Source organism: Echeneis naucrates, chromosome 3, assembly GCF_900963305.1.
Source record: "Echeneis naucrates chromosome 3, fEcheNa1.1, whole genome shotgun sequence".
NCBI classification, from domain to species: domain Eukaryota; kingdom Metazoa; phylum Chordata; class Actinopteri; order Carangiformes; family Echeneidae; genus Echeneis; species Echeneis naucrates.
Genome location: NC_042513.1, coordinates 5,991,771 through 6,015,943, shown reverse-complemented (window position 1 = coordinate 6,015,943; position 24,173 = coordinate 5,991,771). Strand labels below are relative to the sequence as shown.

The 24,173-nt window shown below is 37.2% G+C and overlaps 1 protein-coding gene across 2 annotated transcripts; it reads right to left on the bottom strand.

Annotated features, from left to right (window-relative positions):
* Positions 1 to 599: 599 nt before the first annotated feature.
* Positions 600 to 24,128, bottom strand: kif18a (kinesin family member 18A). Of its 2 annotated transcripts, XM_029498544.1 has the most exons (19): positions 23,997 to 24,128; positions 22,790 to 23,135; positions 22,447 to 22,604; positions 22,080 to 22,184; positions 21,664 to 21,774; positions 21,189 to 21,386; positions 17,179 to 17,355; positions 16,988 to 17,062; positions 16,760 to 16,866; positions 13,618 to 13,780; positions 12,881 to 13,045; positions 11,789 to 11,910; positions 11,414 to 11,703; positions 9,183 to 9,239; positions 5,288 to 5,642; positions 3,098 to 3,190; positions 2,841 to 2,938; positions 2,423 to 2,509; positions 1,090 to 1,198 (listed from the first exon to the last, which is right to left on the bottom strand). In XM_029498544.1, the coding sequence occupies exons 2-18, from the start codon at positions 23,112 to 23,114 to the stop codon at positions 2,442 to 2,444; spliced, it is 2,667 nt and encodes an 888-aa protein (XP_029354404.1). In that variant the 5' UTR covers positions 23,115 to 23,135; positions 23,997 to 24,128; the 3' UTR covers positions 1,090 to 1,198; positions 2,423 to 2,441. The 2 variants fall into 2 exon arrangements, with proteins under 2 accessions (XP_029354403.1, XP_029354404.1); XM_029498543.1 differs by lacking the exon at positions 2,423 to 2,509 and having other exon boundaries at positions 600 to 1,198.
* Positions 24,129 to 24,173: the final 45 nt, after the last annotated feature.

The following is a 24,173-nucleotide window of genomic DNA, read 5'->3' as shown; positions in this document are numbered from 1 at the left end:
CATATTGGATCATACTAAAAATGCAACATAGGAAAGCCTAAAATATTTCTGAAATATTTCAGTTCAAAAATGGTATGCAGTGCTTTCCCTACAGCCCCAACAGATGAGTTGATACCAGTTCAGTGAAAACATTGTACTTTTTGTGAATGAGTATTACACTGGCTGTTAATTAAGGTTGTTTATCATGTGAAATTCCCCTCTGTTCTTTATTGGGTATCACAAGCAAGGTTTCAGGACTGCATGGATGCTTAAGTTATCACTTTGAGTCAGTCCCACCCCCCCATGAGAATGAAGCTAAGATAGCTTTCAGCTAGCTTCCCCCCTCCCCCCCCGAAAAACTCAAACTCGTGAATTTTTTCAGTTTTTCCAATGAATTTTAAGTCTTTTCTTAATGAATGATGCTATTTAACAGGGAGAAAACAAGGTGAGTTAGGCTGAGTCAGCCCTCTTCTCTGCCACTTATCCATTGATGGAACAACCAACCTTTATTTAAAATCAGTCAGACTAAATAGCAATAGCCCCCGAAGCCCCACCCCAACTAAAAAACCCCACCGTAACCTCAAAAGAGGCAAAAGGTTTTATTATGACATCTCTAGAAAACCATTTTATTAACTGTACATAAAGAATACAGTAAAAAAAATGACAAAAACTGCTTAGAATAAAGACGACTGATTTTAGCAGCTATCACTATCAGCACATAATGTATGTAAAACGGAAAGAATCCACAGGAAGTTATTTTTTACTGTAGGTTTTCCCATGAGCATTTTAAATCTTACAGAGGGATCGGAAATAAATCAGTCCAGAGACAAACTATAACAACAATAGTTTCACCAGATTAGATAATACAAAGTTTATATACAGTCAAGTAAAACTTCAGTGCCTGAATTAAAGAGAAGAATGACATTTTATCTTACTAAATAACAAATTGCGTTGGAAATCTCACACAATATACAAGTCTTTTTAGGTCTTGAGAAAAATATTTTCAAATCATGAATCTGGAGGGGAAAGGTCAGGAGTGAAAGCATGTATAAAACAAGGTGACCTGGCTTGAACATAGCTTTGCTTTACATGCGCTTGGTTACTCGTTTGAACTGTTGGGCTGTTTTGGAGAAAATGGACCTGGATTTCTGAGGTTCAAGGAGGCTTAGATTTCCTTCAGAAATGCTCCTCACGACTCTCCGAGGTTTGTTCTCTGAACCTGAGGACAGACATCAAACAAGACATGTTATGAAGAATAGGTATAGGTTGGAGACTGACATATTGCGTAATTTATTAAAACTATTCAAATCAAATTTATTTTTAAAGTACCAAATCAGAAGACTTGCATCAGGGCACTTCAGATACAGAGCTGCTCTAGACTCTAAATTAACTCTTTACAGAATTACTTAAAGAGACCCAAAAAATCCAACATATACTGCACATATATAAAATATATTCAGAGATTATCCCACGTGAAATTGAAAGTTGGAAAGCTTTTCACTTTTGCCCATAACAAACAAACAAACAAAAATAGACAACAACTTGGTTATATGCTTCATGCCATTGTTGTGCTGAAAGGTGAATCACCATGTACACTCAGGAGCAGATTTTCTTTCAAGGCCACTATTTGCCTAGCTTCTATCATCTGAGCATGTCCTCTGGCCTTGGCTTGATCCCACCATGACTATGCATTACCACGGCCTGGTGTCTACTGGAAACAGTGCTTTTAATAAACTGAAGAATCTTTTTCCTGATGCTTCAGAGCACTTGTGCTTTTTAAAAATTATTGAGTGTTTTCCCACAGTGGAGACAAGACATTGCATAATTCTAATTATGAAATAATTATGCAATGCAACAATCATGATTGAATGATTGAAGTTGATACTGAACAAATATTGAAGGTCGTGGTTCAGAAATACAAAGTGTACAAGCCTAAATTACTGTCAGGTGCTATGAGTGATGTGCAGAGAACACAGAAATTAACAGTAGCAAAGCTTCATTTAAGTGATGTAACCCAGATGATGTTTGTTACTTAAACCACCCCTTATGACGCTCAAAACTTAACACTAAGACGAGTAAGAGATTACCTTTATACTAGTTTGCACATGATTATTAGCTTTGGAGCTTAGTGAACTTGTGTACTTTTCAGTTTCTGAATTCAGGCACCAAATACATTTTTTTCCTGGCACTTGCTAAGTTTTACTGGCTTATGCAGCAGGATACCAGTTACGTGGGCAGGTCATCTGGCCAGTTTGGAGCTCAGTTAGGGGTAGGGAAACTGGCTAGCTGCAGTGACCACAACATTGTCACGGTGTGTTAGGCTGAAATTTTCAAGACTTTTTTTATTCGCAGATGATGCCCTGAAAAACATTTTACAGTTCAGACACTTCTATTTTAGTTGCGTGTGAGATGCAAGTGAGATGCTTGCACAATAGAGCCATACCTGTTGCATTGCTGGCGCTTCATGCAAGGCTACTTGTTAAGGTCAATGGCCTGGAATATGTACCTGTCCTGGAATCTCTTGTGAATTCTGAGAACATACGTAGGAAGTGTGTAATTTTCTAGACTATGTACAGTAAACCCTGGTGGTCCCAGCTGAACTCCAAACAAGCTCCGGACAAACATTGGAAGAACAATTTAAGTAAACAGGTGCACCGTAACGTTGTACGGAGTGTACAATAAAAAGTCTGAACACACCTATAAATAAGGGATTTCAGTTTGTGATTTTCAATACATCAATAAATGCAATACATTTGCCCTTAATCAATGTAGAATAGAATGATGCATATTTATATTACAGAATAGCTATTTTGTCTCTAGTGTGGCAATGCTTTTGCTGCTGATTTTTTGTCCATACTTACCAACAAACCGATGCACTCTGAGTGGCCTCTGGGCCACTGAGGAGTCTTTCTTTATACGCTTTGGTGCAGAGAGACCTTGTGTTAACTCTTCTCTGATGCTGCCATGGTGAAATAGAAGCAGGAAAAATGATGGAAATATTTTAATATACTCACAGCAGATTAAGCATTATCAAAATTAAATCCAGTTGAGTTGTTTGAATGTAATTATTTAATTTATATTTACATTAGTATGAGAGAAAAAGTAAGTTGTGCATTACCGGTTAAATTTGCGCTTTCCTTGTGCAGCAGATGTCATGTCCATGTATGTCGGGTTGGCTCGTCTCACCTCTTGTAAAGATGGGATCTGTTGTCTGGAGCACAAAGGTTTATATTACCACAACTTCTTAACGGTCAGTGTGTGAAATAAAACATTTCAATTTATAATCAAAATGGGATGATGGGAAAAAATAAAAACAGCTCAATATTCAATGCACATAAATATTAAACGTACTAACATTAAGAAATATTAATATGTAAAAACAAACAACAAACAAAACAACTCAAATTAACCAATAGTACCACTCAATAACCAGGCAAGGATGGATTTTCTATTAAGTTTCTGGACATATTTTAAGCCTGTATAATCAGTGTGAAGCTTAAAATCCTTCAGGAGATCCTTATTTGTTGTGCTAAGATTTTAATTAACAACCAAACAATTGTGGGTGCATAAAACCACAAAGGGCACCGATACCGACAGAGACTCATGTGACTGAGGGAAACCTGAAAAGTGCTGGTGCAATCTAAATACAAAACATAATGGGTGGTTAAGAAAATCTACCTATGGAAATGGCATCACCATAAATGTTGTTGGCCTTAACTTTATGCTAGACAAGCCAAGGCAACTTTATTGGTATAGCAAAATCCGTACACTAAATAATTTAGAGTGCATTAAAAGGGACATTCAATAAAAAAATGATTAAAATCGAAACGGAACAAATAAATGTTTAAGACTTTAAATTGTGTAGACCATTACAAAATAATAAAAGTTTTTAATTTGGACTTAAAAATTGTGAGAGTTGGAATCTGTCAAACACCATCTTAAATTATGCCAGGTTTTTGTTACATAAAAATGAAATGCTGCTTAGCTCCGTTTAGTTCCAATTGTTGGGGTGACCAACAGGCCCATCCCAGATGTTCTCAGGGTCAGACAAGGTTCATGTAGAACAAATATGCTGCAGATCTATTTAGGTTCGGGGTGTGCATTTCCAGCCAAAATGCTGTTTGAGCCCTGCAAGTAACTATTCAGCTTTTAATTGATGATCGCCTGCTTCACACACTTTTGATGCAGAAAGGGGGAAGCTGCTCACTGGTTTCTTTAATTGAGAATATTCTACTAAGCATCTCTACTGTCAACAACACTCAGAACAACACAGAAAGGGTTATTTTTCTTCCACAGAACGATTCAGGTACACTTCATTTTACCAGTGCTTGGCCCTGACTTGAGGCATCACAAAGTAAAAAAAAAAAAACAAAAAAAAAAAACAACAAAAAAACAAGTATCTGAAATTGCACATGTAAGGCACAAATCTGAAAATAAAAACCTAATTTATTAAATATATTATGTAATAAACACGATATTTTCGGGTGCTGCTGATAACAATGGAATTATAAATGGTCCCCTTTATTACGACCATATGATTGTCACACCAATCACCACTATGAGATTTTTTAAAAGTTATTGACTAATTGATTAGTCCAAATTCCTCTGTCTACCCTAATTTAGGTACTGAGCTGTTATAAGATTGGCATAAAAGCAGTGAAAATAGGAATTATAATTTGCGCACTATTAAGCCTCAACATATATCCATTATATTTATTTTATTTGACCATTTTCCTTCTTCCCATTTCTCCTTGAACTTTTTTTTTCCTCTGTGATTTCACGGGCACGGGGAGAACATGCAAACTCCACACAAAAAGGCTCCAGGCAGGGAACCGAACCCACCTTCTTGTTTTGGGGCAACAGTGCTAACCACTATGCTGCTCGAAATCCTACTACCCTCCTCCTACCCCCCACTCAGACCTACAGACAATTTAGAGTCACCAATTAACCCAAACATGATGTCTTTGGATGGTGGGAGGAAACCGGAGTACCTGGAGGAAACCCACACAGGCACGAGGAGAACATGCTCACAGAAAGGCCTGAGGCTGGGAACCAAACCTGCGACCGTCTTATTGTGGGGCAACAGCACTAACCACTATGACGCCATACTGCCCCAAAACTAACCAAACAAACAAAAAATCCCCCCACACCATAATTGACATAAAGATTCAATTTGTTTTCTTTTGTTTTATGTTTGGTTCACTTTCTATAGATAACATTATCATGCTTCCTTGACAAATGATCACTGTGGAGCTGACTCACAAAAATGTATATCTGCAATATGGAGAGAGGAATTTTGTCTTCTAACCTTTTCGTAGCTATCTGGCTCATCTTATTGGACATCGAAGGTTGGATTGGTTGGGTCTGATGGAAAACTTCATTGGATTTGGATTCTTGACAGGGGCTACTAGTGCTTATTATGATAGTTGCGTTACTAGCAGTTTGATCATCATTGTCCAGAACTTCGAATGTCATGTTTGGATCCATGGCACCGGGCAAACTCTGCTTCAGGGCGTTGGCTTCTGGTGTGCACTGGATTGGGAACATGCCCTCATCAAAAACTTGAGCCCTGGTGATGTTCTTGGGGCTTTGCGGTGACAGTGATGCAGACAAATTTCTTCTGATGGGCTTTCGGGTGTTTGGTTGGCTCTGATTATCTTGACCTACAATCAATCAACAAATAAAAAAAAAAAACATCAGTAAAAGTTTGGAAATCGTTTCAACAAATTTATTGAAAAACAAGAATGAACATTTGTATCCATACGCTTCTTATTATGAGTGGCAAGGTCTGATCATAACATATTTTGAAAAAAGTTTGAAAAGGGTATATTTTAAATTAGAGATTTTTGCACTTGAGTTTTTTTTGTGGCTGGCACTTTCAGTCAATATTGAAATAAATAGAACCAACACAGAATATTAAATTTTTGCCTGTTCCAAACCATGGTTAAAACTATTTCTGGGAATTTTATGTTTGTTATTTAATTAGTCATGAATATTAATTAATTTATGAATACATATTATTGGGCCAGCAAGGAAAGGTTATGACACTTGTACTGACTTGATACAAAATTACTAAGTGAATTTGCCTTCAGTAACCACTATGCTGGTTAGACAGTCGGATCATTTGATCAGTTTATTCATTTTATGTCCTAAAGAAGCTGTTCACGATCCTATTGTTATATTATACAAAACAAGTAAATGTATTGATTATGTTTCAGGGTCTTGAAAGTGAGCACAAATTAATTTAAAATGTAAGCTGGACATCTAAAAAAAACAAAAAACAAAACAAAACACCTGTTTTCACCTTCAATTGATGCTCTCCTCTGCATCCTGAAGTATGAGTGAATGTTTCTGTTCAAGTTACCACAAGCTGTTACTGAATCATAGCCTTCATATGAATGGAACTGAAAACTTGCATGGCCATGTTTTCTGAACAGATCACAGCTTCAGATTTTTGCTGCTAACAGTCTTAATACGTTGAAACAGTTTCGAAACAATGTCTATCTTGGTTACCTCTGCTATGGTGATTTTGGCTGTGCTCCAGAGATCCCATATGAAAAGGATAGGATATTCCAAAAGAAATGGGACAAACTTAATCCAAATTTCATGTCATTAGGATTCTGATTACTCTCTGCAAATTGCTATTCATAAAGGAAGTGAGAACACTAAAAATAAAGGGTGAATAACTGATTTAAACATTACCCTAAATACGGGAATGCAATATTTAGAAAATGTGAGTCAGACTTCAGATAGCACAATGAGAGAGGAGACAGGGATAGATAGCCCTTTTCTGTGGCAGAGGAGTTGTCCCTAGCAATAAATGGCAGCAGAGTTCCTTCAATCACATATTTTTGGCTTGTAGGGGATTAATACATGCATGAGTTGCTATTTCTGGTGGAGGCTGCACTGAATTAGGGTCGCCTGGTTGCTGCTGCCTGTTTTTTATAGCAGGCCTTTTCTGGTTGGTGGAGCAGGGGAGTTTACGTCTGTTGACGTTTTTTCCTGCCCTGCTGTGGATCTGCATTTTCATGAATGAAGCTCAAGAGGGATTGGGAGGGTTAGATGCTAGACACAGAGAAAAAACATTTGAGGATAGGAGGGAAAGAAAAGTAGAATGGAGGATTTAAAAAAAAGCAAGATTAAAAGATGCTTTAATTAAAAAAGACAGCAAGACTCCTGGGAGAAAAAAGTGAGAGAATTAAGGGATGGAAGATCGCATAGAAATATAAAAAGAACAGCATAGAGGGGACAGTGGGAGAAAGTTAAATGAAAAATCATAAAGTCAATTTATAAATAGATGTGTGGACATGTTTTAATCAATACTGTTTTGGGATGATGAAATGTTCTATCAAAGGCATCACAATTGTGTGATTTGCTATTATTAAACAGTCCACAAAGAGTTAATGCACTTTCAAAACCCCAACCCTTTCTAAAAGCAATGAAACTTGATTGGCTTTGCAAGCTGCAGGGTGGAGCCATTTCTCATAACATGCTGCAGTGACTACCATTAAGAGCTGAGGAAACAGTAAAGGGATGACAAATAGCATCAGGATAACATCAGAGCAGTTTGTCTGAATGCCAAATAAAAACCTTATTTATTCAAACATCTGCGCTATTTCAAAGCCAAATATGTAGAGTTTGTCAGTAATTATCCAGTAATTTAGTGTAACTGAAAACTGTACATAAGACTGATAGCTCTAAAAATCAAGATGGACAGGGAGGTTTTAAAAGGATGCAGGTCTGAGTCAGTGAATGCATAACTGAAGAGGATGCACATAATTATTCTTTTATTAGAGATCTTACTGTGCTGCATGTTCCTAATAACAGTAAATTAGTGTTGCAACGAGGGTTATTTAAGCGATGAATACATTATTCTTTTTATCACTTTATGGTAATTTACTGTGAAGGTATTGTTAAAGTTATGAAGGTCTTTCATGTATGGTGTATGAAAATGGGATGCATTTTGGGACAATAAATTATTTGATAAGCTATAGCTGTAGGAAGAGCTATGACAATTTAACCATGACGCAGCAGTCTTTGTAGATACTGACATAATGCTGCCATAAAGCTTTGTTTGTCAGACACATTTTGATATATTATGTACACCTGTCAACTACTGTTGAGAAAAACAAAAAACAAAAGAATTTTCAAATCCCAAAATCAGCCTAACGTTTATTCTGGGTGTGTCAAATGTAGCATTAAATTGAATGGACGCAAAATTTGGCCATTCAAGCTTTTATGTGTTAATTTATTTGCCTTACACCAGTATTAAAGTTAAAGTGCATGCAGGTGTTGAAACTTGTGGATAACCGACAATAGATGTTTTGGCAAAGACAAGTCCAGTTGTTCCTGAAAAACAACATATGACCAAATGGAAAAACTATTAAACAATTGGCCATACTTGTAAGATGTAAAGATGGGTCAGACACGTAGACAGAAATACAGAGGATATGCCTTTTCACATCAGAAAAATGTTCTGAACTAAATACTTGATCAGAGCTCATTTACTACTCTAAGTTCCTGTGAAATTTAATAGCAGTAGTGACAACCTCCGTGGTGGATTCATATTTAATTAATTTAAGGAGCTCCGGTCATCTGGAAGAAGTATTTTCTTCAAAACTTAAATTTCCCACAATATGCTTCAATGAACTGTAGACCACCTGCAGTAAATATCATTACAGCCAATTTGAACTGCTATATTTCACAAAGGTTTTTGTGTTTCATTTCCCCAAAGGTTCCTCGTGTACACTTTTCCCCCTATAAAACTGGTTACAAGTATTCACGTCATTCTGTTATTCAAGTTTTGGCTTGGATAGAATGTCTACAGCACAACTATAAATCTAATTATATTACATGTCTGATTTTTATTGTTCATTTTACTACTCAGTGTAGGTTCTTTTTAAAGCTAAAATGTTACAAGCACATTTTGCAAAAAAACAAAAAACAAAACAACACCTGCTAAGTGAAAATCTATACTATCAGTCTTAAATTAATATGAAACATTTCAACCAAATCTAGGATCTGAATTTTTACTACAATAAAATATGTTTTTGAAGTGTGCTTGTGTAAGTGTGATGGATTAAGTTAAAGGTTACAAGGAGAGAGCAAAAAGGTGAATAACTGAGGGGTAGGAGAGATTATCAGATATGCAGGGGTTTTAGATTAATGACTATGACAGTAAGTCAGCAAGACAGCAGATTTACCTTTGGGTGATGGAACAACTTTACAAAATGACATTCTTTTTGTGTACCTCTCTGCGCCTGAGGGGGGGAAAAAAAAAGCTGTCAGAGATTCAAGGAGAAGCAATATCAACACATCATCACAGCACAACATAGAAAGATAGAAAAGCTTCGGTAGCCCTGATGTGGCTTTCTTTGATTGAAAATGTTACATTATCACTAAATCTCTGAAAGATGCTATGGTTTTTTTGGTTTTACTTTTTGAGTTGCAAATTTAAACTAGCTTACAACAGTATTCACTAAAAACTTTTAAAACTTATATTGTTTGACAAAAACTTTACCTAAATTAAACAGTTTCACTACACATAGATTAGACATAGAAGCAGATTTCATTGTGCAGACTGCAAAGACATCCAAAAAGCAAAACACATTCTGATGTTTAAAAAAAAAAAACAAAAAACAAAAAACTTTTGTAAAATGTTTAAGTAAACAAAATCTCAAGCAAATTATCGAGGCAGGATGCAATGTGGGAGAGACATGGAGTTAGAAGTTCAGTTTTCCAATGAACTCCCAAAAGATTGAGTCAACCTGGAGTACTTGGGATCCTATGGAACCATCTTGCAATCTTTTAAAACCTTGACCCTTAGGAAGCTGACAATCAAAAAAATCATTCCAGGCACATCAAATTCTTCTGCTCAACTAAAATAAAAAAATAAAAATCAGATGAGGAATAATTGAGTTGATATTTAATTAAATCATCTAGAAGGCCTACTGCAGCTTTCACAACCAACAAATGGCCCCATCATAGTAATCGAGTGTTGCTGGCCAGCTTTGGTTCATGCTCCACTGTCTGCTATGGCTTATATGTCATAAGGGATTGGTGTGCTAGGTCATGCAGATATGACAGTTAAAAATGAACTGTGCAGTCTCACGGGTCCCACATTACACCCTTAGACCTGGATGAATGCCAGATACACTGGGCCTTAAACTACATGACATCCTAACATATTTCAAATGATTGTAAGAAAGATCATATATCCAGGGGACAAACCTGCATACTTGTCTTAAATCCGCCACCATACTGAACCCAGGAATGAAAGAGATACAGAAGACCTCATTTAAATGGTAACAAATTCAATACTTTAAATTTCAAATACCGCAAGGGTATGATTTTCTCTTTAGGTTTGTCAAAACATTCTCTGAGAAGTGTTTACAGAGAAGACGTAATTATTGTTTTCAATGAAAATAGCATGTGCTTAATAGGATAATATTCATGACTATTTCACACTTAATTTAACTGGAAAATGTAATTTCTTAGGATTTTCTGTTATATTGTAGAAAATTAAGTTAGTTGTAACTATGATTCTAGTGTTGCTCAAAGGTTAGTTCGTGGTTAGTGAAACTAGAAAATAAATTCCAAATAGTAGTAATATTACATCAAAGGATACTTAAAAATTTTGAGAAAAAGATTAATATTTGTAACAGACATTGAACATAGTTTCACATCAGTTGGCTAGTGCTTTGGAAACCTCTTACAGATTCTGCCTTTTCAATATTATCTTTGTGTTTTCCCTGTAAAGTCAACACAGTGAAATTGATGACTTCTCTTTGACTGTGAGATTGATGTTAGGCCCTCTTTGCCAAGGTGCAGTTATAGCATCTCTGATGGCAGAAGTCAAATCCAAGTGAACAAATATAAATAAGAGAGTTCTTTTAATATTGTTATTTTAAAAACATTAGCTAGCAATCAGCTAAGATTCTGGATACCAGTTGGATGAATGGCAGAGCAACAAAAAAAAAAAATAAATAAATAAAATAAATAAATAAAAATCATTCACTGCAAAGCCCCTATGTCCGTTTGGGAAGGTTTAGTCACAAGCATCTGAAAGAGTTAATTAAAGCAGACAAATCATTTTCTTTTATTCCTCTGGTGCATAAAGTCTGTTTGTCTACACCAATAAGATAATTGCACGAGTGAGTTATTTATTTTATATAAAACTTGGGTGCTGAAATTTGCTGACTGAGAGAGGAACAACTTGCAAACCTAGCTGTTGCCCAACTTTCACTGGTTCTTGCTTCTCAAATTACAAAATCCTGTTGATTTTTTATATACATATACATCAGAGAACAAGCCATATATATCAGAATGTAGCCTTCCAGCACTCACTGATTATTTTAGTCTGAGACAAACCTAACTTTATGCTCAATAAAGAACATCAGAAGAATAGCAGGTTGATAAGAGTAATATAACTTACTGCAGGGGCTACTCTGGTGGTATAGCAAATGTGAGAAGGACAGCAACGGTGCTAACTCGCTGCGGGCCTCAATATTTCCTGCCACATTTGTCGTCTGCGATTCCACTCCAGTCCCTCCACCATTCAGCAGCTGCCCCACCTCCTCCTGGTCTGCCCATACCACACCTCTCTCCCTCAACACAACGTGCTGTAGTTCATGGTTCTCCATCTCATCTGCTGCTGTGATCAGTCCAGCCCCACGCATTGCAGCATAATGCCGACTATACGCTGGCAACAATATATTCACCATTCTGAAATGCAATACAAAAATATTATTAAGAGTTCTTTTCAAGGTTAGAGGTTTTAACATCTTCATTCCAAGTAATTTCAACCTACTTCTTCATGCGCTTGTTCTCCTGATCCTGCAGTGTAGTGAGCTTGACCATCTGATTGATGTGTTGTTGGAGATCCTTTACCTGCAACTCCAGTCTGTGGCAATATAGGTCTTTCTCTAACACCTGAACAAGTAGGAGAAGTAGGGTCAGAAAGTAGAAATGAATTCTTATTACAGATATGCATACTAAATTGGCAGGTGTATAGGGTTCAGATAATAGAGATAAAATAAAAAGCTCTGTTTTCATCACTGTTTCATCAGACTAGCCATCCTCTCAGGGAAAGGGAGCAGAGAAAAAACACTCTGACGTAAAGAAACTATGAAACAACAGCAGAGAGAACATTTGACTGGTGGGTGCGTCATAGTTCTGGGTCAGTTCCTGGAAGAAAGGATAAAGAAGAAAAAAATAACATGGACATGGTTTTAGGTAACCGGCTGCTGTGTGAGGGATGAGTAAAGGGTATTGATTTATTCTCTTCAGTGATCCAGCAAATGAGCTGGAGAAATAAAATGAGCACGGTTCTAATTACTGGGAGAACAGATGGGAAGAATACAAAGACAGTCACGACACCAGTGGAGGCATAGCCTACCTTCCAAAATAAACAAACAAACAGACAGACAGACAGACACACACACACACAGAAAAAACAACAACAACAACAACAACAACACACACACACAAAAAAAAAAAAAAAACAACAACCACCAAACATTGTCAAGTAATGAAATGTGACAGATGTCTTCCATATTGTCACATTTTTTCTGTGAACCTCATCACACTCTTCTTCTTCCATAATTTATAAACTCTAAATTAAAATTGTTCACCTCTACTGACATATTGTTTAAATTTACATCAGGTTGTTCTCTGTAAACATGCAAGAATAATTTCAGTGAAGAAAAATCATCAACAAATACCCCAAAAACGGGAAACATTATCTCTACATGTAGTTAAAAGTTAAAAAGTTAAAAAGTTAAAATGCTGATTTACTCATCAATTCCCAAAATGTGTCTGTCACAAACACAAACAAACAAACAAACCAAAAAAAGTAAATTTTTGTCACTTGAATGTGAAAAGGTCAATGAGTTCTACTTACCAGTGAACTCTGATCGTTTGACTTCAGCAGCTTCATCTCATTTTCAACACGATGAAGCCAGCCATCGTTGTTCAGGAACTGTGTTTCTGCCTCCTTCAGACGTTTGCTAATGTGTTGCTGCTGAGTGCGTAAGCTGGCAATCTTCCGCTCGTGCTTACAAGTAGCCTATTGAAAGCAATAACAACACAAGGTCATGTGGTTGATACTGACGAATAATATGTTGTTTGTGCTAGTATTTGTATTGCATACTACTACTAATAATACCTGCGTATCGATCTAAATAAATAATTATTATGGATACAAGACGCAATGCCACAACCAGCCCAGGAAGTATTTGTTGTTTTAAAAGTGTGGTGGGAGAATGCAGTTTTTTCAAAAAACTATCTTAAAGTTTAAAAATATAAGACATATATTTCAAATCGAAAATACAATGCAACTTACTTGGCTGCAACTTTGGAAAATTACTTCCAAGTCAGTTTTGACTACAACTGGACTCTTCTGTAAAGTTTGGTCAAAAATCTTATTTATAATTCACTTTTTAGACTTTAAATTGCACTGGGATTAACACTCAAATAGCAGAGAAGAGCCAGGAACTGGGGAGTAGTGACCCTGTCCTTTAGTGGCGTAAATGAGAGACTAAGGCAACTATGGAGAACAGAGAGGTGAAATGATGACTCAGCAGCTGTTTTTCTGCAGGGATGGTGGAATCTGTGGATAGCAGTGCAAGCATCAGCTACCTTCTCAGTCTTTTCCTTGGCACAGAAATATTGGATCTGCAGGTTGTCCTCCTCACTGTAGCGCTGGCGCAGCTCATTCTCCTTCAGTTGTCTCTCTAGATCCAGCTGTTCTCTCCTGATTTGGGCCCGACTCGAGAAAATTTGCTGCAGAGCTTCAGACACCCTAGAGAGAGTGAGTGAGAGAGAGAAAGAGAGAGACAGAGACAGAGTGAGTGAGAGAGAGAGGGCATGTTCGATGTGTCTTATGTCACAATGAAAGTTCAGTTAATGGCAATTTCATTTCACAAACATCAAAGAGCAAGGCTATGGTTAGGATTAGTTTTTTTTCTCCCTTACACTTAAATTAATGTTTTCCCCACTGTGGGACAAATAGAGGAATTTGAATTGAAAACTGTAACAAAATAGCTTCACTCTTTACAAATACAGCTGTAATTCTTATAGTTAAATAAAAATACATCGGCTTTGGTGTCACAATGGCATTGTTAGCAATCACTGGTTTTCGGAGGCAGTCGTAGATCTATATTCTGTTTTGAGTTGACTTTTAAAGTATATTATACTGAAAAGTGTTTTCCCCCCTTGTTTCCTCTCCAATTCACACGAGGGGGACAGAACATTAGAAACACTTCTTAGTATAATGCATTCCAATAAAACATCACCATAGGGATTCACGTCAGATGTGATTAGAAACTCCTGTGCAATGTGTGAGGAGCAAATTTAATTTATTACTGTGCCAAAAGTTCTTAGAACTCACTTGTTCAAGTTCAAGTATTTAACGCATCCTAAAAAGACATGAGCTATTTAATAGCTTTCAATAATGTAAACCAGTTTAGAACTAAATATGGAGATGTACAACTATACTAATTAATTATATCAAATGTTTGCATGACAACTTTAAATCAAAATGAACTCCCTGATGCTCTTAGGCTAGTCAATTTTAAAATCGTGGTGCTAATATCAACAATAATATTCTAGAGCTTCTACAAGATGCCATATCTTTTTAACTGGTCTAGAAAGATATTCTTAGCTATATGATATATACATGAATTTGTAGAATAGTTCAGATGATATCCAGATTGAATGCAAGTGACTGTCTGGTTGAATTAGAGGAGGAGAGAGTCAGGAGAGGCATGCAGGTAAATAAGACTGGAGAGCTGTCACTGAGATGTGACTGCACTTTTCAATGTAACTCCAGTGACGTAAGAGACGCCGTGGCCTTGCTAGACTGTTGAATTTTTAATAGTGTGAGACGCGTGCAGCCTCTATTCAGAGCCTCTCACTGTGCGAGTTGTGAATTCTGATGCCAGTGAATGAAATGTGTGTGAGTGAGACTCATTCAGCTTTTCTGTGTCCCCCGCCCCCAACCCAAATACCCTGACGGATGCCACTATATGCCTTCACAGTGATTAGATAGGATGCAATGACTGGATTTATGAAAAAGAAATAAACATGTTTACATCAGTTGAATTAAAATAAAAGGCACTACACAGATATCATCATTAAAACGAAAGCTCAATATTTAAATAAATTGTTATAATTAAGATAATGGTGCATTCGTATCCCTTCAAGCAGTTACATACTGTACATTTGTGGCTGATAAAAAATGTACATGGAGATGCGCTAACTTTCATTGGCATTTTTTCCCTCCAATCACAAAACTGCCAAGACCAGCTGCTTTCCAAACTAATCCTTAGGCCTCAAAGTACATCTGGTTTTTAATCCAAGAAGTATAACAGTCCCTGATTAGATAGCTAGATTGAAAAACAGCAGTGCTCAGCCCTGAGTAATTGTTTGCAGCTTGTCATCCTGTTTCAGTTAAAGGAAAATAAAAATGCATCGTCTAGGACTGAATAAACAAATGGATTTTTAGATCACATATTAACTTTGAAGTAAGTTTAAAAAAATAAAATAAATAAATCCAGAGTTGTATCTTTTATTTTGTAGAAATTAATGTATCACAAAACACAAAAAGTTTAAACTAAAAAGTAACTGATAGCTGACCAACTTGAGTTACGAGGGTTTTTTCAGCATACAAAATTAAAAAGAAGCCACCCCATTTTTCAAATCTCTGATGTCATGAAAACTGTTATATTCTAACAAGCGTTGTAGTAGAAGGGTTTCATTTTTAATTGCAGTCGCGGCCATTTGTTCAACATCAAGATCCTTAATAGTTAAACAGTCCTATCCAAAATTGTCCAGCTGGCCGGAGGAAACTAAATTTAGTTCATCTTCCGCTGTAAAAGATGTGACATTACTATATTTTCTGATCATTATTTTAAATTACGTGTGCATCTTTTTTTAAATGATATGCCCTGTGTGATCGGCTGCAACCCAGTTTCCCAAAGGGGGCAATTAATTGTTCCTACTACTTTTAAAAAGTATGAAATATCAAGTAAACTAGGGTTAGGGTTAGGGAAACAACAAAGTTATTTACACATGGTATGAAAATTAGAGTCAAAAAAGTTAGAGCCACAACAGTTTTTCAGTGCTTTCAATACCTTGATGCGTGAAGCTGGTGAAGGTCTGTAGTCAAATGTAAGTGAGGTGAGTGTGAAGCATCAGACTTGCAGACGGATTGGTATGTAACACAGATGTTACAGCAGACTCTTATGAGCTCTGGGTCATAACAAAGGCCAAATGAGCTTTTAGCTGAGCGTTTAGGCCCCTTAGGGACAGGGTGAATCCTGACCATCACTGGCAGCATTTACACTGTGTGCCTTCTGTAAATATTATGCTTACTTATCGCTCACCTGATCTTAGAGCAAAATGCAACTTATAAAGGCTAAAAAGTTGGAATGTGTAGCGCCGCCAAAATAAATAAATAAATAAATATAGACCATTTAAAAAATATGTTTTGGAATATCAGCATTAATTTAACAACCTAGATCAGCATACAGAATTATATCTTGGGCAGCTCAATTCACTTCATTATGAGTTTTAATGGATCTGGAACCACTACTATCACTTTTAAAGTCTCATGAACACATCATCTCACTATGATATGCTCATACTCTGTCCGTCTGCAATTAGTGCTTGTATTGTCTTTTAAATGTTTGGACGTAAAAGGATTTGGGACACATTAAGAGACAACTAGTGTAGTTATGTCTCAAAATACACTCCAAATCGCTCTCATGTTCATGCTTACCTTTTGAACTCTGCTTGTGTCTGAGATGTCTGAGAGTTTGTGTTAGATGTCCCAGGCACCATGTTCTTCTGCTCGTATTCCTTTAGTTTCTGCTTCAGCTGCAGAATCTGTAGAAATGCAACAGAATATTGAAAAAAATATCAGTATGACTTTTGTTTATGACAATGTTCCACAAGATCTTTTTATTTTGTTTTTTAGGTCATCATGGTGTTGATTGCTTCATATTACCTCTTGCCGTTGCTTCTCACATATCACTGCATACTGGCCAATGTGACTGTCCAGGCTTACTACATTACTCTTCAGCTGATAGGTAAAGGTAGAGAGAAAAAAAAATAACATTTTAAAAGGAAAAACATAAATATCTGCAGTTATTTTACATTCAATAACAAAATAAATAAAAATACAAAACTTATACTAACCGAGGACTTAATCTCTTTGGCTCTGTTGGCATATTTTAGTGTGTTGTGGGTATCATCATATGACTTGGATGAGGGGCTAACGTTGGCAATCATAACAGTCCTGCAGTTGCCTCCCAAGGAGTCTTTAAGAAGCCGTGTAAGCTTGCTGTCTCTGTAAGGTATGTGAGCTTTTTTACTCTGAAACAAATAAGAACAGTACATATTACCAAGAAATATGAACACTTTGGATATTTATTGTACACAAAAAGGCAACCAGGAAATATTAAAACACTTGGTTTATATCCAATAAAAAGAGAAGGAAAAAAATACTGATTCTGGGAATCTAGCACTTCTGTCAAACATAATGCAAATCAAAATTAAAGGAATAGATTTTCTATGGTATGCAGAGGAGCACACATGTCAGGTGTGCCTTAATATGCATTTTCCATCTGGACAAGCTCCACAAGAGCTTAGTCACATTACACTATTTGGTCGGGACCAATAAACCTAAAGGGGAACAGAACTCTTTATGGAGAGGTCATTTTATATTCCAAGTAAGGATCATCCATCCATAATACTGGTTGGGAGTCAGCAGCTGGTTTGTTCAGTATGTAATGATGGCACTGGAAAAACTACAGCTGCTCAGACAAGTCACAATCTCAGGAGCATTACAATTACTGAAAGTAAAGTAACAAAGGAGTGGAAAACCATATGTTTTGGGGTGCACAGCTGTGTTGGCACTCCCTCTAGAAAACCCCTAATTCTACAACTACATTCAAAAACCCTTTGTTATAGTTCATCTCAGGTGCAGGAAGTCAGGGGTGTCGTGCCAATTTAAAATATCTTCTATTTTAATAATAGCAGTCATTAAATCCTCTACTTTTAGCAAAATCTGTAGACAACCATCTATCATTAAACTCAAATACTTTTGATTTGGTTTTGATACCATTATTCATGTGAACATTTGAGTTTGACATTAGGAAAGGTAAATCATGGCTTTAGTGTTATTCAAGAAAGTTATTTTTTATGTATTTAGTTAGTTCCCCAATAGCTACTGTTGTGACAGTACCTACTTTTTCTGGCATGCCATAATGACTGTTAAATATGAGAGAAAGCAGGTTTCTTAACCTGAAAATGTCAGAAAAGGTTGATAACTGCATATCAGCATTTTCAGAAGATTCATCTTTCTCTATTGAGCAAGAGTGGCAAGATCAAATGTATCCTCTTTTTACAACATTTTCAGAAAGCCCCATTTTCGTGGGTGAGAAACACAGGCCTTGTGTGGATGGAAGGTCAATATGGAGAGAAAATATGTGTCATAAAATGTATCTGCATTAGCTTGGACATCGCCTCAGGCAAGGAACTTACAACAAAAACCTCTGTGCAACATAGCATGAAGATGACATACTGAACAGCCCAAACAGAAGTAGCAGACATTCTTATCACTCAAATGAAAGGCATGTCAGCCCAGACACAAGTGGGGACATTCTTTCCTGTAAACAATGGTCACAACATGAATTACTTGCCTATGCACAGTGCACAGTGGAGCACCAATAACCATGAGGATAGAGTGCTGAAGGAGAGGGAAATAGTGGATGGCGTTCGAGCATGAGCAAATTAAACTATTCTATTCTACAGCTCTGATACTCAAGACTGAAAAACAAGGAATGATAGTAACTGGGCAGTGTTCATGAAAGAACAAAGTTTTGAACAAAGAATGAAGCAACCTGTTGAAGAGGGATTGCATTTCAACCTGGCCATGGTATATTTGCACAGGACTTCCTAAATGCAAGTGGCCTGCTTGCACCTCATCCCTTGAGATTTGTGTGTAAAATGAGAAGACAGTTTAATGTATGCAACTGGATTGAGCGACTACCCAAATACTCAGTTGACTCTCCTCTTCTCAGGCAGCTTGATATCAAAGCCTGTGGTTAGCTTTATACACTAATAATATTCTGAATATAATGCATTATATCAATATTCAGTGTTGATATGTTTAGGAGGGGAAAGAGCATAAATGCAATACTAGTTATAAATTCTTTGATCTGCAAGAAGGCAGCTGGGCAGCAGAGTGGTTAGCAATTTTGCCCCACATTAAGAAGGTCGCAAATTCAGTTTCCAGGCCTGTGGCCTTTCTGCGCCGAGTTTACATGTTCTCCTTGTGCCTGTGTGGGATCCCTCCGGGTACACCGGTTTCCTCCCACTGTCCAAAGACATCATGTTTGGATTAACTGATGACTGAGTGTAGGCCTGAGTGTGTGTGGTTGGTGGTCTCTGTCTGTCTCTGTGTGCTGGCCCTGTGATGGACTGGTGACCTGTCCAGGGTGTACCCTGCCCTCACCTAGTGTGAGCTGGGATTGGCTCCAGCACCCCCCCCCCCCCACCCGCGACCTGGAAAGTGGTTGAAGATGAATTAATTAATTAATGATCTGCAAGTATAGATACAAGTAGAGATACAAGTCCAGACAAAGCCAGTCGAGCTTGCAAACTCATCCATCTATTGTTGAAGATATTTTAGTTTACTATATACTAGTTGGTTTTATTTTTATAAGTAGTGCATAATGCTAGACAGTATATAACAGTTTAAACAGAAGAGTCCTATCACCCCACTCATTTTGTGATCAGTGACTGCCCCCAAAAAATCTGACCGGTGCATCCCTGCTGTATACATGCTCTTAATATCCGCAGCTGGTGGTTTAGTGAAGAGCAGAACAGACCTATGCTTGGGCCAATATTTGATGATACATTCCAAGATATGCAATAGTTTAATAACGTCACTTAAAAAGGGTCTCTTGACTCAGCCCCTCATTTCACGTTTTTTTTTTTTTTTATTAATGTAAATTGTACCATGGCATAGAACAAATAAAAGTCTATGGGCAACCCGAAGCTAAAATACATCAGCAGAAATGAAACAGAGAGAAAGATTCTATGTAAACTTTAATTACCATCAAATTATATTTTCAGTTTTACTCTTTGAAATTTTCTTTTGAAGTAACATCTTGCATCATCCTACAATTAAGCATTATTTGGAAACTTTAGTCATTGATTTATTCATCTTCTACCCTAACCCTCCATTTCCAGGTCGGAGGGTTGCTGGAGCCAATCCCTGCTCACACTGGGTGAGGGCGGGGTAGACCCTGGACAGGTTGCTGGTCCATCACAGGGCTAACACACAGAGGCAGATGGACAAACAACCACTCACACAGACCTACGGACAATTTAGAGTCACCAATTCACCTAAACTGTGGGAGGAAACCTGAGTACCCAGAGGAAACCCTTGCCAGCACAAGGAGTACATGCAAATTCTACACAGAAAGGCCCCAGGCCAGGAACCAAACCTCCGACCTTCTTGTTGTGGGGCAACAGTGCTAGCCATGTAAACGTTAATGATAAGTAAATCATCATTCTACTTGTTTTAGACAGAATTACATTGCATATTGAGACCAGAACCAGTATTGAACCTAATGTTAAACTTACATGATCAGAAAACCCCATCATTAACATGTGAGATGATATTACCTACATAAATTGCTCCTTACTTGATTTCAGTTACTTTGTTTGAGGGGGTTTCTTATTGACATGGAAACAATAGTGTAAGCAATACTTTGAAGTTCAACTCAAGCATGTTTTTGTTCTTCAAATACTCAATATAGTGTATAAACTATATACATTAATCAGCTCTAACATTCCACAACAGTACACCTGCTTAATATTGAGTAGATCCTCCCTCTTGGAACACTTTGGTAGGTACTAAACACTGCCGACTGGGAACTTCCCACAACACAAGCACTTTTGGAGATGCTCTGACCTAGTTTTCCAGCCAACACAAACTGACCCTTGTCAAAGTTGCTTACATTCTTACATTCCCTGCTTCCAACACAACTTCAGGGACAAAATGTACAGTTGCTGCCTCATATATCCCGCTCACTGACAGATGCTATTGTAATCAAATAATCAATGTGATCCACTTCACCTGTCAGTGGTCATTATGTTATGGCTGATCAATGTACAATAAGTGTAGATAAACTCACCTTTGGGTCAGCAAGAGCATTGATAACATTTCCGAGGGCAAGAAGTGAGCGATTGATGTTAGCGCCTTCTCGGAAGCGTGCCCCTTTAGCGTTGGTAGCGCTGGCTCTCTCTGAGCCTGCTAGATCAATCAGGCTCATTTTGGCGATGCAAACGTTAGGATTCAGGCTAGCAGTTTTTTCCTGCTGCCTCAAATATATCTGGGGGGGAAAAATAGGAAAAAAGTCAATTCAAGACAAGTAAAGTGAGATACACTGTTTCATGTTTGTAACAAAATATTTTACATTCTTATTATCTTACAGAGAATCAAGATATTGGTAACTGCATCCTTGGCATCGAGTGGAAACAGGTTGCAGTTAAGCATTTGCATTAGTTTTTTCTCTTGTTCATTATTGCCTATTTTACGTTAACTTACTGTAATTCATAAGCAGAGGCCTAATTGTACTTTGGAATTTCTATAGGACTGGATTGAAATACCTGAAAAACAGCATGGGACCGGGAGGAAGTAGCATTCATATCAGTGGGGTGTTGTGTCCTGTTTCTGTTGCCAGCATCCAAAGCTTCAAGAATGTGCTCTGCAGATTTGGGCTGAATAGAAAAAGGGTTAGTACCAATGCAGAGCACTTGCACACAAAAATAAATAAATAAATAAATAAAAAATAACAGTGAAAATGTTTAACTTGAAAGCATTGTATATGTAACTTTGTTATACAGAATGATATTTGGACAGTTTATTTTAGCATTATTGTAAATGGATGTCTAAACTAAGCTGTCTAATTGATGAAATCACAATCCAAAATGAACTGTATGACCTTCACACAACTGGTAATTATGCCATGCATTAAAGCCCATTTCTCATGCAACCTGTGGTGTATGATGCTGTTGCTACTAACCTGATGAAGTGTGAGGCCCTGAACAACCACTCCTTTAGAACTGTCTTCTCTCACTGCAAGAGGACCTGTATTAGACAACAAGTCTCTAATCTGTTCGTTGTAGACCTGAAAAACAGAATCATAAATTTAAGTCAAGTGTTTATGCAGGATAATGGTAAACAATAAAATTTTTAAAGGGCATCAGAGCAATGTGAGATTTATGCAACAATGTTTAGACAAAGACATTGTGATTAAGTTTTCTATAAAATTAAAAAAATTGAAAGTCTGAAAATCACCTCGGTTAAAAAATAAACAGGTCCTACACTATAACAAATAACTAAAGGAATAAAACAAATACAATAAAAACAATACAAACTTGTATATTCACCTCAAGATAGGAGAATGCTACAGCAAATTCTTTCTCCTCCTTGGCATCTTCCATGCGTTTGAACAGTTCTTTCATGGTACGATACATGACCCCAGGGTCATCTTGTGAGCCCAACATTGTATGTGTCTTGCCTGCTCCAGTAGCACCGTAGGCGAATACTGCAACCAAAAAATATTTAATTAAAGACAACTCGGTGACAGCTTTAGAAGATACAACTTTTAATATTGTATAATATTACTGCTGAGAGCAACATTAAAATTGCCTTGGATACAGCATAACCTCAAATTATAATTTGAAACGTGGTGTAGCTTTGGCACACTGCTTGTATTCATTCAAGTGTTACCTGTGCAGTTAAAACCATTCATCACGCCATCCAAAATTCCTTTAGTGGTATTCTCAAAAATATCAACTTGTGTTGAGGTCTCGCTGAAGACATGGTCAAAAACGAACTTGAGGTCTTTGTTAGCCCTCTTGTTAACATTTCTGTTCCGTAATTTTTGTGACCCAAAACATGACATATCCTCTTCTTTGGGGTCAAATATGAGCATGTGGTTATCAACAACCTGAACCACATTTCGATAGTTTTCACGCTTCTCGCTATCGCTGGTTGGCCTCACTCGAATCACCACCTTTACATGGCTGCACACACTACTTTCCGTTGTGGTCATTGTACATCAGCTCAAGTGTTTCTGCAAAAACAAAGAGTTAACCAAATTTACCAAACAGAAAGCAAAAACAACCTGTTGAGAGGGTTGTGAGATGCAAATGGATACTTTATATTGTATTTTCTTTCTAATATCCACGATCATTAAATACTTTGCTTTTGGTATAAATAAATTCTGGACATCACACAAAACACAAACACAACACATTAGTTTTAGCTGGTTGTACCTAACAAACTGGCATGCTGTAATTTGCAAACATAGAAAAATCAAGCTTCAGTCAAGGGTGTGCGATGCTGATGTGTTTATCCCTATCATTGGATACTGTCTATCTCGGCAAACAGTTTGAGGAATAAATCCCACGTCATAAAAAGGTCTTGGTCAAAGTTGCATACGAGACAGTGTTACTGTTAGTCAGGTGCCGTTTTAAACATATTAGCATCAGGTAAATACGTGAATTCAATCGCACGGTGCAATACGACGTTGTTACAAATAAATATAAAACTAATGACACGAACAACACGCTCTGCAGGTCAACAGTGATGCAGCATTGACGACTTTAGCATCAGGTCCAACCAAAATCCTGGAACCAAAAGAGCCTCATCCGGCTACATTTTGAGGAAACGTGTGGAAATACAAAGGAAGGGAAATTAACTTCGGGACTATAGCGCTGTCTGCTCTTTAAATGTCTGTCTATGAATGTTTGAGGCTTTCACCGAAGACCTAAACAAACCTTTATATATAAAAACATGATAAAAGTGTGTTCATACGACCTCAGTTGTATGGACCTTTTAATGGATCGGCTTGGCAGAGCTGACGCCTTTTAGCTAGCGCTCTCAACTTCCAACGGTCGGCTGGCTTACATGTCGTTTTAATATCACGTCTTACCGTTTAGTCGGCTAACGTCCCCTTTCGTTTCATTACCGAAGAGAGAAATCTCGATTGAGAAGCAAAAGTAACTCGTTTTTGGGAAGGTGTCGCTAACAAAGCTTCTAGACGGTCATTGCAGCACGACAAGCGCCAACAATTTCAAAAACAAGCCCTCTTTCCCTGTCGCAGCAGATT

Excerpts from the sequence above, each read along its gene's own strand:
- kif18a (XM_029498543.1), bottom strand. The coding sequence starts at position 23,114 with ATGACCACAACGGAAAGTAGTGTGTGCAGCCATGTAAAGGTGGTGATT. Across the intron at positions 11,704-11,788 it reads GAGAACAAGCGCATGAAGAA|AATGGTGAATATATTGTTGC; the intron begins GTAGGTTGAAAT and ends ATTGCATTTCAG. Across the intron at positions 9,240-11,413 it reads CCACCAGAGTAGCCCCTGCA|GCGCAGAGAGGTACACAAAA; the intron begins GTAAGTTATATT and ends TCCCCCCCTCAG.